The sequence below is a fragment of the Copadichromis virginalis genome, linkage group LG13 (assembly GCF_057382275.1).
Source record: "Copadichromis virginalis isolate Kocher_CV1m ecotype Utaka linkage group LG13, C_Virginalis_male_GT1.1, whole genome shotgun sequence".
NCBI lineage: Eukaryota > Metazoa > Chordata > Actinopteri > Cichliformes > Cichlidae > Copadichromis > Copadichromis virginalis.
Genome location: NC_140630.1, coordinates 27,103,062 through 27,118,325, shown reverse-complemented (window position 1 = coordinate 27,118,325; position 15,264 = coordinate 27,103,062). Strand labels below are relative to the sequence as shown.

The 15,264-nt window shown below is 39.6% G+C and overlaps 1 protein-coding gene across 1 annotated transcript; it reads left to right on the top strand.

Moving 5' to 3' along the window:
- Positions 1–9,485: 9,485 nt before the first annotated feature.
- LOC146695858 (E3 ubiquitin-protein ligase TRIM21-like) lies at positions 9,486–11,660 on the top strand. Its single transcript, XM_085476748.1, has one exon. It carries the CDS (start codon positions 9,486–9,488, stop codon positions 11,139–11,141), a length of 1,656 nt encoding a protein of 551 aa, XP_085332874.1. The 3' UTR covers positions 11,142–11,660.
- Positions 11,661–15,264: the final 3,604 nt, after the last annotated feature.

Sequence of the window (15,264 nt, the reverse complement as noted above, 5' to 3'; positions counted from 1 at the left end):
TTCTGGAGGACTAGGAAGTCAGACAGGAAGTGGATAGAAACACACTCAGTATTTAAAAGTCAGGTAAATGTCACACGTCAACTGGAATACAACAAGTATTGACAAAGGAGCTATCCGCAGAATATCTCATTACTTCTATTGATGTTCTGGTTTTACTGCGAATGGTATATTCAATATTTGCCTGTGCAGTGCCTGTGGTTGATTATGTTGGCACTGCAGATTGATTGCTGCAGTTAAATAACCTCCTGAAAGACAACCAGCTTTGAACGCTCAAGGATTTTCTTTGTTAATCTTGATGCAGAGAAACACTGACACAAGAGAAAAATGTACACCAGCTCAAATACAAATGAATTACAGAATGGGGGATACACTGAGGCAACTTTTGCCGTTGACAAATACATTGCATTTACCTCCAACAGCCAGAAAGAAGAAGAGTCTGGCAGTTGATATAACAGCATGGCCCCTGCAGTGAAACTGATGATAGATAATGAAAAGAAATTAGAACTAGAACTAGGTTTTCCGACCCCCACTGCGTCGGAAAACCTAGATAGACAGGTGGGGGTGAAACCAGATAACAAAGTCAGAAGAGAGTGAGAATTTCGAGGCCATCCGATCCTCTTAGAGTCACCCTAGCTGTACAGCTAATCTCCTCATAATGAGACTAGGCTTCCAGCTATGTCCAGGTCAGGTTTGGGGTAAATGAAGGTTAGGCTAGCTCATCTGGAAAGTTACTTTTGATACTTTAAAAAAAGAATCACTTCATTACTTGCAAATTGTTACTGTAGTAAGTCATTATTAAAACTAATTTATTGGGAACTGATTTTTCACATTTGAAGGCTTGTTTGTTTACGCTACATATAGAAAATGATAATCTCAGTGTGAAGAAATGTGACCTCTGTAATGACGCACACTCCCCTTTTACGTTTGAATTAAATGCAGCCATATGAGAGGCAAATACAAAAGACATGCAAGCTAGACTGACAAACCATCCCATTGCTTAGTGGAATTAATTGCTTCCAGCAAGGAAGCCCACACACTGTGATATCTCTTACCTCCATCTGGAGCAGGTGGGTGAGACGGAGGGAGACAAGTACCTGCAGTTAAACAGCCATTTAGCATTCTGGGATGTAAAGCTCCCACTGTCATGCTGTCATTTAAGACCCCACTGCTTTAAATAATCACTGTCATTTATATCAAATTTATAGTTATTTACCTAAAGTTTTACAAACTGGGTATCTTGGTGCGATATTAGATGTGACCGTACATTTTGGTGCATCATTCAGTCACTTTTTGACACATATTAAATAAATGATGTTTACCTGGTTAGTAAGCTTTCAAACATTCAGTTTTGAACTCACTAATAGCATTTTGGCTGCTGCTACATTGCTTTCCCCCCCTTTTTAATCAGGAGCCGGAGTTCTAAATTATCAGCTGCAACTAGCAAGCTGTTTGGACATTAAGTAATTGAAATTTGCCAATTCCCCCACCCCCAGATCTCTATTACTGTATCTCTCAACAAATTGATTCAGCTAAATCTCATCAATTCTTAAAAAGGAGCCATTCAGTAAAATTATGACATCAAGGGAAAGTAGCTACTTAGTACACTGCAGGCTGCAGTCAAGAACCACTGATGCTAATGTGTAGTTTTTATCATGCTTTAGCATTAGGTAGCTGTGCTAAGTGTGTTAAAAAATATCCTGAACACAAACATGGTGAAGAAAGCTGGATAGTCTAAATCCACATTTGGTGTTTTGTTCAAAAATAAATGTCTTTATCTCTTTTACAAAGACAGTTGCACTTAGATGGAGAGCGTGGTAGCTAATAGCCTCGCCTAGCATAAATACTACAGTAAGCTATTCCCGATATAAAAACCTGTAAAGACCTCAGTAGGAGATTAGAAACCACTGCTTGCATGATAACCATAGTAAAGGTTTGCAAATAATTTAGCCTACATTTTTAAAGTACTAATCACCTGCTATCAAATTTCAAAGTGACAAATTAATTTGATATTTCTGTAGAGATAAATCAGCCCTGAGTTTTTATACCCAAAAAAAACAACTTTGCAGCATACAGAAATCTGTGTGTAGACTTATCTGGCATGAAGATTAAGAATGTACCATTTTTGCTGTGTGGCCTCAAAGCACATTAAGTTGAGCTACATTGTGTGTGTGTGTGTGTGTGTGTGTGTGTGTGTGTGTGTGTGTGTGTGTGTGTGTGTGTTAGTATTCTTTTAATGTATTATGGGAGCCATAGCTTCGATTATTTTTAAGACGCTGGTCAGATTACTAAAATTTCAATATGATTCTGTTTTTAGGAATATTATATGCGTGAGTACTTTGTTTCCTCGAAGAGATCGCTCTGTTAGGGTATCAGCTATGAGAAAACAATATTCCCTCTCTGGTTCTATAACTCAACTCCAAGAGGTGGTGAATTATTCAGCAGTGAGCTTCATTTTATAGAGAAGTGGACATATGGAACAAAGTCCTGAAAAGGATTATTTGAGCGCTTTCAAGTAAAATAGCAGCAGAGTGACCCAGATGCATACAGCTATACAAGAATTCATTTTTGGTTTTCATGATGCACAGTTGAAGCAGAACAGTGCCACGCAGCACAAAGTCCAGCCAACTGAGTTTTCTTGTAAAAAAACAAAACAACAGCAGCCTTAAATTTGGGCCTAAAATTGGGTCAGTGGAACAAAGATTTGACAAAAATTCGTAAGGAAAGTGTTATTTCTTTGTGAATCTGAAGGCTTAACTTTGTGCCTATGATTCACAGCTGGAAGCTCTTCACTGGGTCATCCCATGTTTATTTCATCAAATGCCTCTAACCTGACCAATTTCAGATCATCCTGAAAAAAAAAAAAGGGAAAAAAATATGCTTCTTAAAAGGAAAGTTGGATGCCATTATCTTAAAAATTAGTTGGGGTAAAGGTTCTTCAAATGCTTTATGGTATTTGTCTGGTAGCATGGCTCAAACAATTAGTGATGTGTCGGTCGCGAACGAAATGGCTCTTAGAGCCGGATCTTTGACGTGAACGACGCGAGCCGACTCCTTATAGCGAGCCGTGGGGTTTTTTTTTCTTTCTCTCACCCTCTCTCTCTCACTTTTTTTCCGCTTCACTCCGCATGCGAGCCTTGTGCTTTGCGCTGGGAATAGGGGGGAGGGGCGGTAGAGAGGGAGAAAAAGAACCAGGGACAACAACGTCACATTAGAAAGGTATAGTAATCATAAACAACTATTTTCAGTTGCGGATGATAAAGGATTCAGAAAGTTTATTCATGCAGGCCCATATGACAGAGAATGTGCATGTTCTTTTTGTTTTCATATTATAATTTATATTGTATTGTGTTGTGGTTTGCAGTGTTTTGTATTGTTTCACTTTAAATTTGTTTAAAAGGAAAAAGCTGAAAATTTAAATAGTTAAAAGTTGAAATGTAAATAGTTGTTTTTTGTATTATATAATTTATTTATTACATTTTATGAGGAGTGAATAAAGAAAAGTATATTTACTACAGGCCCCTAGAGACAAAGCACGTACCAAGTCCAAAACACATACAAACCTCAAAACACATGCAAATTCCAAAACACGTGAAACCTCCAAAACATGTACAAACTCATCCTGGAGCACACAACGGAAGTGCTCCAGGGTGCTAGGGGCAGTGTTGAGCTTTTGTTACTTAGTTGTTACACAAGCCAGGAAGTACCAACCCCAGTTTTGGTGTGTGGTAGTAACACGTAAATGAACTTTTTTTTTTTTTCTATTTGAATATATATGAGTGTTTGTGTATAAATAAACAAAGAATACACATATGCTTTCAACTGTGTAATTTAAGTGATCTAGGTAGCTCTGTTTTGGAAGTTCAGTTAACGCTAGCAATGTGCTTTGGAGTTTGCACGTGCTTTTTAGAGTTTATATGTGTTTTGGAGTTTGTACGTGCTTTGTCTCTAGGGGCCACCGTACAAACTCCAAAACTCGCCTTGAGGCGACTGTTGTTGTGATTTGGTGGTATATAAATAAAATTAAATTGAATATATTTATATATAAACATATATAAATAAAACCACATTTTTTACATTAGTAATTCCTTTTGTGCATAATTTTATATTGTTGTTGATAAATTCATTAAAGCAACAAAACAACCTGAAGAGCTGGTTGGGAGTCGAAAGAGCTCTTTCGGTTCTCTAGAAAGAGCCGGAATTTCCATCACCAGTACGGTGGCCGGCAGGCTGAAACGCGCTGGTAGTGATGCGCTGGAAGTACACCGTACTTCCCCTCACAGCGTCAACGACCAGAGCCAGGCTAGTCGGTTAATCCAGATTACTACTACTAATAATAATGATAATAATAATGATAACATTATAATGCTAATTACAATATACTGTAATTAATCATAATTAATGTTATTGTTGTATATATTTAAGAACACTAATTAGAAAATACAAATATATATGAACATAAAAGTATATTTACATATTTTAAGTAATAAAAATACAGAAATGTAGATGAACAACTTTTAACCTGATGTCGCCTGTACCTGTAGCAGGCTGAAAGGAGAGAATTTCTAACATCTGCCCCCTGCTAAACCAGTTGGCGGCTACAAACCAGCTGATCCTCTAATGCAGGAAATGCAAACATGTACATGCAGAGGCGGAGCAAGAAGTGGAATGTATGAGGGAGCAGAGCTGCAGTTGCGTCCTCTTTGTCTCTGAAAGAAGATTCAGCCGAGTCCATCAGGTTTTTCTCAGCAACAGTGGTGAGTCACTCTGTTCATCACAGTCACATTGGTTCAATAGAAATGTCCTCATATAGCCACTGATCTACTGTAGAAACATGGAGCTGCTGTTTGAAAGAGTCTCGCTGTGGCACTGCTCAGGAGAATAAACCTCTGGGTGTCCACAAGTACCTCCTATCTCATATTCCTAACCTGCTTTCCTTGACCTCAATGAAAACACTGAGGTCAAGGAAAAGTTGTTAGGAGATATGATAAGGACTTAGGAAAAGAGAAGAGCTGTGCACTGAGAACTGCAGAAGACTAGAAAACACTGATCTTACTTAAACACCAGTGTTTTATGGAGGTCATAAAAAACAAACAAAAACCTAAGAAAGAGGCTCAGAGTCAGTTTGAGACTGAAAATTGTGCACAGACGTATTTTTGTAGCTGGCCTTAAACCATATGTGTGTAAGAGTTTCACTTTCAGGAGGACATTTAAATGAGTCATATGAACGGGGCTGGCTCTACACTGATACAAGAGGAGGCAACGCCCCTTAAGTCAAGCTTTTAGAAGTTGAGAAAGAACATTTCACTAGCTGGGCCCACATCCTCATTTTAGGTTTGACAGCGTTTTAGTAGTTAAAAGTGAATGCTTTGACATGAATTGAGCTGCGGTTTGGGGAAGACCTCGACGGAGACTGGCGATGGCTCCCGGGCCTGGCAGATCCCCATGTATTAAATAGAAATGAAGAAGTTACAGAATTGAAAACAAGGAGGGAGGGAGGGTGGGGCACGTAAACAACTTGCAGAACTGGAGAACTGGGGGAACCTGATGATATCCGGAAGGAGACGTTAGTGTGCTGCCCAACTTGCATCACGCACATATTTATTATTTTATGGTCCTAAGTGTGAGTGCATACACTCATAAAATGTTTAGTAACTTCAGATCCCTGCAACAAACCCAGGTCCACTTTACTTTGGTGATTTGGACTATTCCATTTCACAGCTGTTGTTAATTTTTTTTTCTTTATCTCCTGTACAGGCCAACGCAATCTATTTGTCTTTTCAGGTTGTAGTTTTACACAACATTTTCAGATCCAATAGAAATAAAATAAGTGTTTCGTAATCCATTCAATTTGTTGTCTTGATTTATAACTGGCATTATTGTTTCATTCTATTATAGAATCTTACAAGAAAGAGGCAAAATTATATTCCATTGTGCTTTATTAGCTGCTTCGGTGAAAAACAAATCAACAATGCAAAAAAAAAATAAAATCAAAAAAATCAAAACAACATACTGGAAAACAGTTATTCATCACTTGATTGCGTCAATACAACACTTGAGCACATATATGCGGGACTTTTTGTGGCTGTTTTGATCTCACTCTCTCTCATAACCGAGCAAATCTCGCTGTGGTAGCAGGCTTAAACTCGGTATGACCCAGGTTGATAGAGGGGGCCCAGTCTGGATCGCATTCCAGCATTTTGTAGGCTGGTTTTCCTACAAAACGCAACAAACATTAGCTCGCAAAGCCACAGTAAACAAAGCAGCATAGTGCAACGAATTCAATTCAAATCAATATAAGACTTATTTGTAACCTACATCAACAATTATGTTATGATAAATTACGTAATAACTACAACAAAAGACTTACCTTTGTGGAAATGCTTGGAGCAGACTAACATGTGAGCTGGAGTGTTCTGGAACGTTATATTTGGTCTTCGAATGAGTGCAATCCAGGCCATCTGTCGGCTCTTTGTTACTTCGGAAACATGGCTTGAACAATTTTTCTTCAACGACGTAATCCAATTAAAACTGATCTCATTACCTGACGGCTTTCTGTGGCTGTCATGTGACCGGCTATTGCAGTTAATAATACAACAGCTTCTTGCCATTCTTTGTGTTTCTTTTTATCGCTGTGTGACTGTTTTCAGCGATAGTGGCTAGTACCACTTGCCACTCGTACCTACAATCCTTTGCGGCTTTGCCCCGGAAATAATGTCACATTTTCAATCTCTATTCTTTCTCTCACCCCGGTCTGGGGGAAGGGGCGGTAGTTACACTGGCAGCAGCAGTAGCACACAAACAGAGCAGGAGGAAGAGAGGGAAAGAGAGCCAGGGGCAACAACATCGACACATTAGAGAGGTATCATAAGGAAAATGAGTGACGCCAAGAAAAGAAGCAAAATCTGAAACCATTTCAATTTTACAGAGAATGCAAAGGCAGAGTGTAGAGTCTGCAAGAAAAGGATATCACAGAGAGCCAGCTCCACAAACAACCTGCACAGGCACCTGAGAACTGTCCGCCCATCAGTGCAATGGGAAGATCACACACAGACAGCTGAGTGTGATATTAATGAAGGTGCATTTTGTTTCTTTTGGTTTTGCATATTTTAATCTATATTTTATTGTGTTGTGGTTTGCAGTGTTTTGTGTTGTTTCGCTTTAAATTTGTTTAAAAGGAAAAAACTGAAAATTTAAATAGTTAAAAGTTGAATTGTAAACAGTTTGTTTTTGTATTTTATAATTTATATAATATAATTATAATATTTTATAATCTTTTTCATTTTATGTGGAGTGAATAAATAAAAGTATATGTGTTATTTATATAATAAACATATATAAATAAAAACACTTTTTTTTTTACATTAGTAATTCATTTTGTGCATAATTTTATATTGTTGTTCATAATAAATTAATTAAAGCAACAAAATAACCTCAAGAACCGCTTGGGAGCCAAAAGAGTCGGCTCTCTAAAAAGAGCCAGAATTCCCACCACTAGTTTGTGCGCAGACTCACACAGCACTCCGCAGAGATTGCTCCCTGCAGCTAAACATCCAATCACTGTTAGTATGCAAATGAGCCAGTGTCAGGTTTCTCAGAGGGCAGGGCAGAGCAAAACAAACAACTTGGATATGGATGAATCTGTAAGGGAAGCAGGAGATTGTTGTTGTAGAGTGGATTGAAGAGAAAGGAGAGTGGAGCTGTTCAGCTGCAAAGAGAGCTCAGTTCCTTGCAAAACAAACAAGCTTAAAACAAGAAAAAAGTTCAAATGTTCTGTTCTGAACCTGCTGTGCTCTACACATTAATTTTAAAATTGTAGGAAAAGACATGGTGATTTCTTTTATTACCATGGCAACCCTTTTTAGTTTTCTTAATATTGGCAATAGCAAGAAATGTTATTGTTATATTTGATATAGGCCATCCAATTAAGGTAAATGTCATGTTTTTAGTTGTCGGAATCTGATGAGAAATATTTTATTAAATTTTTTGTTGTTTTATTTTTCAGTTAACGTAGTCAGGGGGTTTGCGTGCCTCAATGACCTTGTTTCTTTGGAACGCACCTATCTTTTTGACTTCAGGCTGACTCCACATTTCCTCTTCTTATTAGTGCTTCTGTTTCCTTTAGCTCTTTCACATTAAAAGCAAAGCGCAGGCAAACTTTTATTGTGAAGCATTGAGAGGAAATAGTGTTTGTCACAGAGTGAGGAGAGTTTTGTTAGCTGAGCTGTCTCACATACCACCATTTTCATCATGAACAATTGAAACAGGAACAGGAAGTTAAATAAAGGGTGGTGCAACACCATCAGCAAACCTCATCTATCCATTTTCATGACTACTGATCAAATTCAGGCTCCCAGATGATACAGGTTGAGAGGCGGGATACACCCTGGACAGGTTGCCAGGCTACTGCGTGTCTAATGCTGCTGAGCAAACTCATCCTGTAAAGTCTCATTTGGACACGCACTAATAAAAATCTGAACAATGCAAAAGACAACAAATGACAATTTCTTAATTGTATATAGTTGAATTTCAAAATATTGCAAACAACATATGTTGAACACTTTTAACATGGATTTCTTAGAAAAAATGAAGAAAATACTTTTTCCTTTCAAATTTCATTCTGAACTGAGCTACTGTGAACAAGTTTACCACTACACCAACAATATCAGTAGACTGTCATCAAAGATGAGGGTGAGGACCCAGGTACTGACAACACAGGGAGACAAACAAAAGGCGGGCCGTTTATTTAGGCAAAATACACAAGACTACAAAAATAAGAAAAACTAATAACTAATGTAAACTGGGAGAAGCTAAACTCAGAGCACCGCACAAGGAAAGCGGAAAAAACTAGAGACTGGGAACATGGGGAAGATGAACAGACAACCTGACAATGAGCAAAGGGAAAGCAAACTGAACACAAAGCATGTGAGACAGGGGACTGTCAAAATAAAACAGGAAGTGGCACACTTCACAGGTGAGACACAGTAACAAGAACCTAAAGACTAATAAAACAAGCGAACAGGAAACACAAATGATTAAACCGGGAAGAGCAAGGAAACAGAACCATGACTAACATGAAAGAATAGAAACCTAACCAGAACATCAAACACTGAATCGCAGACTCCGGACCAATAGATCAATATTCTGGAGTTTCCAAGTTCTACTCAAATTCTACTCAAATTTTAACTGAGAACACGTTTTGTTGTTTTTAGAACATTTGCTGCTGCTTTACGTTATGGTCCAAGAAGCATCAGAAAGTAGAACCTCTGCCAATCATGTCTGTTGTGGCCTTGACAAATGGCATCATTCTGGTGATTTCCACATTTTTCACTCTCACCTGGAGGTTTGTTAATTCAGAGGGTTAAAGTGCTTCATCTGCTCATCACAGCAATAACTCAAAACGATTAAAAGACTGACACACTCCTTTTTCTTTCTTCTTAAACATGCAATTAAATTAAAACGTATTTTTCTTTTCCTTCTCCCTCAGAATGGCTGCTGCCAGTAACCTGCAATCTGAAGATCAGTTTCTGTGCTCCATCTGTCTGGATGTGTTCACTGATCCAGTCAGCACACCATGTGGACACAACTTCTGCAAAAACTGCATCACTCAGCACTGGAACACTAATGGCAGACATAAATGTCCTATGTGTAACAGAGTGTTCAAGAGACGACCCGAACTAGACATCAACACTTTGTTCTCTGAGATGGTTGCTCAGTTCAGACGTGAAGCTCAGCAGAAAGCCAGCAGCAGCAGCTCAGAGCAACAAGCTGCTAAACCAGGAGAAGTTCACTGTGACGTCTGTACTGGAACCAGACTGAAGGCCCTGAAGTCCTGCCTGGTGTGTCAGACTTCCTACTGTCAGACTCACCTGGAGCCTCATCTGACAAAGAAAGCTCTGAGAGGACATCAGCTGATTAATGCAGTGGAGAACCTGGAAGACAAGATGTGTAAGAAGCATGAAAAACCTCTGGAGTTGTTCTGTAAGACCGACCAGACATGTGTCTGCATGCTCTGCTCTGTTTTAGAGCACAAGAACCACGAGTTTGTTCCTCTGAGAGAAGAATATGAAGGAAAGAAGGCAGAGCTGGGGAAGACAGAGGCTGTGATTCAGCAGATGATCCAGAAGAGACAACTGAAAATTCAAGAGATCAAAGAGTCAGTGAAGACGAGTAAAGGTGCTGCAGACAGACAGAAAGCAGAAGGTGTTCAGGTCCTCACTGCTCTGAAGGAGTCTGTTGAGAGACGCCTGAAGGAGCTCAAAAAGGAGATCGAAGACAAACAGGAAACTACAGAGAAACAGGCTGAAGGTCTCATCAAAGATCTGGAACGGGAAGTCTCTGAGCTGATGAAGAGAAGCTTTGAGGTGGAGCAGCTCTTACACTCTGAAGACCACCTCCACCTCCTCCAAAGCTTCTCGTCCCTGAAAGCTGCTCCACCCACCAAGGACTGGACAGAGGTCAGAGTCCATCCACCATCATATGAGGGGACTGTGGTGAGAGCTGTGGCTCAGCTGGAGGAGACACTCAGGAAAGACTTGAAGAAGCTGTTTGAGGCTGAGCTGAAGACGGTCCAGCAGTATGCAGTGGATGTGACTCTGGATCCTGATACAGCGTATCCTAATCTCATCCTGTCTGATGATGGGAAGCAAGTATACTGTGGCGATGTGAGGATGAATGTTCCAGACAACCCAGAGAGATTTTCTGCTTGTGTTTGTGTTTTAGGAGCGCAGAGTTTCTCTTCAGGCAGATTTTACTTTGAGGTTCAGGTTAAAGGAAAGACTGACTGGGACTTGGGAGTGGCCAGAGAGTCGATCAACAGGAAGGGAAATGTTATGCTGAGACCTCAGTATGGTCTCTGGACTGTAGTGCTGAGGAATGGAAATGAATACAGAGCCTGTGCAGGGCCTTCATTCCGTCTCTGTCTTTATTCTGGCCCTGAGAAGGTGGGGGTGTTTGTGGATTATGAGGAGGGTCTGGTCTCCTTTTATGATGTAGGTACTGGAGCTCTGATCTACTCCTTTACTGGCTGCTCCTTCACTCACAAACTCCACCCATACTTCAGTCCCTATCTGAATCAGGGTGGTAACAACTCTTCACCTCTGATCATATGTCCTGTCAGTCAAACTGAGTCGATCAATGACTGATTTTATTTGATGAACTGATTGAAGTAAAGGTGGCACCTGTGTGTTTGGCACACCGTCTACCGCTCTTTCTTATTTGTCTCATTTTATTATTTTTAGCCAACGTTGTGCAAGATGTCAGTTCCACGCTGTCTTATGATCACCTGACGTTATTGAAAACAGGTTCATCCACCAAAGTTTTAGTTCAGCTTGATGAAGCCAGGGTTCTTTGCCTCCCTATCTGGAAGCAATACCATCGTGCCGGTGTTGTGCCATTCCAACGCCACCAGCTATGTGGAAGCGACGCAGGATACGGGGTCCCCGTGGACGTCGCCTCGTTAAGCTGAGAATCTGGATTTCTTACCTTCCCCACGATCTTCACTCCATTCGTCAATCTTTTCCATGACTCCTGGTGCCATCGCTTGCTCTGGACTCTGTGGACTCCTGGTTGGTTCCCGTTGTCGGCTCTATCGAGAGGAGCCCTCTTAAATCCTTCCCGTCGACATCTGCGTTGGCGGGGAGCGGATCAATCAAACCTTTCGACCGGTGGATTGGGTAGTTGCTCCCACAGAAGTCTATGACCCAGCTCCCCTCAGGTTGGGTTTAATAAATGCCAGATCGGTGGCAAACAAAACTTTCATTTTGAAGGATTTCTTTTCTTCCCATGCGTTGGGTTTCCTCCGTCTGACTGAAACTTGGACTTCACCTGGTGAGTTAAGTGCCTTTTCTGCCGGCTGGCTGTGCTTATTTTAGCGCCCCGAGAGCTTCTGGTGGTAGAAGGGGGTTAGCTGTTGTTTTTAAAGCACACTTTGATTTTAGGCAGCTATCCTCACCAACACGCTACACCAGTTTTGGACTTTGTGTGAACTAGTGAACTAAGCCACTCGCCTTCGTTGCTGTATGCGATAGTTTACCGGCCTCCTAGAAATAATAAGGATTTTTAATACGAGTTTTCGGACTTTCTTGCTGACTGTGCATCATGGTACGACCAGATCCTGCTGCTCGGTGATTTTAATTTTCACATCTGTTGCCCAGGGAAGCCACTGGTTAAGAACTTCATGGACTTAGTAAACTCTTTTAATCTTGTTCAGTCTGTTAAAGGTCCCACACATTGGACTTGGTGTTATCTTATGGGTTATCCGTATGTAACTTACATGTCGAGGATGCCTTATTTTCTGACCATATGTCTGTAACGCAGACACTAAAGCGGTTGCGCCACAATGTCATGCTAAAAAGAATGATTCTTTAAAATACAAGGGGGAGCAAGCGAGTCAGATACCAAGGGCACACAGATGAAGCAGGGGATGTTTGGGCCCTCGCACAATATGGCAATAAAACAGGGATGATTCTGTCATTGAAGTTATTGGGCTCATGGAAATCACTGTATGTGAATACAGGTTTCTGTGTCACTCACAAATACAGGTTAAAGTGCTATCATATGAAGAAGAAGCCATAAGTGAATGGTGCCATTTGCATGCTAATTGTGAATACATTCATTCAAAGTCATCTTAGTGGAAACCAACTTAAGATGATTATTACTTTCAACATTAATTTGAGTGTATAAAGGTAAATCTAGAATATAGAATAGATCGAAAAAAGCTTAATGCACAAATTTTCTGTGTGGTGTTTAAATATTTTCTTGCAAACCTCCTGTTTTTTAAAATGTCTCTTAAACGTTAAATATATAACCACAAGACTTGTTTGATGTGTTTACTACCCTTTTTTCTAGTAAGTTGGTGAGAGTATGTAGACTAGACCATTAGTTGTACCCCCACAAAAACTACAGACTTTTGTCTTCTGTTTTTTCCCATCATTATTAAATAAGCATGCAAAGTTTTACCAGGGTTGATTAATTATTGCATGTGCCTGTCAATAATAATACAGCAGATAATCAGTTAATAAATGGCAATTGCCATAAGGGAATTACACACCTTGATTTATAGTTAATGTTAATGAGTAATGAAGTAGGAAAAATCCATTAAGAAGCTGCTTGGGTCTGTTAGACAATGTTCCAAATTTTATAATTCTGGATAAAGGAAGAGGTAGCTGTAGAAATCTAAGCGCACATCTTTTAAAACATCTGCTCTAAGGATTTTCATCATCCACAAAAGATCTAGGTCAAACTTGTGAATATAGAGCAATGAATGTGTCTCGAAGTGCCAACGGAAGACAGCGGCAGGTTAAAGAAGATCAGTTCATCTCATATTTTATGCATTGCTTCTCATCTTTGTGGGGGCAGAGCGGAGTCTGAGCCCTGTTTGAAATCTCCCAACCTCATTAGGAACTGGCTTGCTTTTGGGGAATCGGGTCTGTTCTCGTGCCTGCCTGTGAGGAGTAAGACTCTAAAGGAGCAGGTTTGGATGCTTCTTTGATGTTCGCATCGAGGGGATTGTGTGGTTCTTGCCAGGAGATTGATCCACTGTGGAAACTCATCTCTTCTGAACTCATTCACAGGAGCAAACACAAGCACAACAATATACCTAAATATCAGAATCTTTTTCAAACCACACAGTTTTATAAGTAGTATCAACAACATATTCTGTGATTATTAATTTGAAAATCCAGGGTGAAGCAGCAGTTTTACATTTTATTTCAGGCTTTGTTGCCTAGTCCCTTAAATTGGCACATTGTAATGTAGCAGTGAACAGTTATCTTGATTAAAATGTAGTGTCTGTTTTGGTAATGACATACTCGCTAACAGCAGGTGTTTCCATCTTGCTGGGATTACAGGCCTAGACTGTGTGCAGGATGGAATTTTTCTCCCTGTTTAGTGTCATAGTGATGAGTCTCAGAGGAAAAGTCTTTGATGGGATAATGAATTCTCTTTATGGATAGTTGTTTGTGCTGGAAATGACCTGCCCATGTAGTGTAGTTCTGTGTTAGAGACGAATGTCGATAGTGACAGGAGCAATCTTGAAGCAATGAAAAAGGATGAAAGTAGATGGCTTTTTTCCCCTTGCAAACCCAGTTATTTTAAAGAGGGGTGCAGACTAGTTTATTTCAGGTTTTAGGACATGGTAATAGCTCATGTGGTTCATAAGTCTTAAAAGTGTTAAAAACTGAGCATTAATAAAACTAAACTGATAACAATCTTTCTTTACTCTTCATTTAGATTCGCCTCATGGTGCTTTGAATGCACATCTTTTCGGTCTCTCTTGCAAAGATTTACTGTTACAACCATGGCAAAAGTCCTTGAGTTTAATGGTTGTTCAAAGTCAATTTCAGAGCTAAAGAAGGTAACCTCAGTGCTTCATCAATCTCTCATCTCCTGGCAGCAGTCTTCATGCTATATCTGAATGAGTAAGCAACACCTTAACAATCCTCCCTGCTGCCATCCATCCATCTGTAAATGAGGGAAGCACCTGTTATTCTAAAATTAGTAACAGTGAAATGACTAGCTAAAAGTGCATGGAAACCTGTCTTTTGCGTACGAATGGTTGAAAAATGTGCCGTCTAGCAGAGTGAGAGATCGGTAGGCTGATTTCGATGTGTGAAATAAAAAACCTGTTTGTTACAGCTTGCTGGAGGTTTTAAAGACCTTAATGGCGTCATCAAGTGGGATAGGTGCAAACTGACAAGTAAATTTATATTTCTTAGTGTGTCAGCTAAAGTCAGCTTATAGTAGTCTCCCCAGATATATTAACCTTATATTGATTAAAAATCAGAATAGTGTACTTACTACCTGTTTGTGCTCTTAAAGCTTTTCAACAAGTTCAAATTTTGTCTACATGATTTTTTATTATTATAATTTTTAATATGTTAATGTGTTTATAAAGGTTAACAGTGCACATGAAATACTGGAGCTTTTACATCAGACACTTAATGTGCAGAGTACAACATGGTTTTTAAACTTTCAGGGTTACATGTCTATGTCAGGTGACATGATCTTAGCATGCTATTAGCTCCTCTTGTGCATTTTTGCAACAATGTCTCCAGTCTGTTTGTAGTTCAGATCAAGCACTCTTTTAAAATAGGTGTTTAAAATTGCTTTTTCTCTGAAGCAATATTTCCACGAAAGGTGTCCAAGTAGATCAAGCACTCACAGCATCTATACCTAACAAAAGTTTTTTCTCATTTCCTTTAAAGATTAGTATAAGATTAGAGCCTGACCCAGTCTTGGTTCTAAAGATAATGTCTCATATCATCA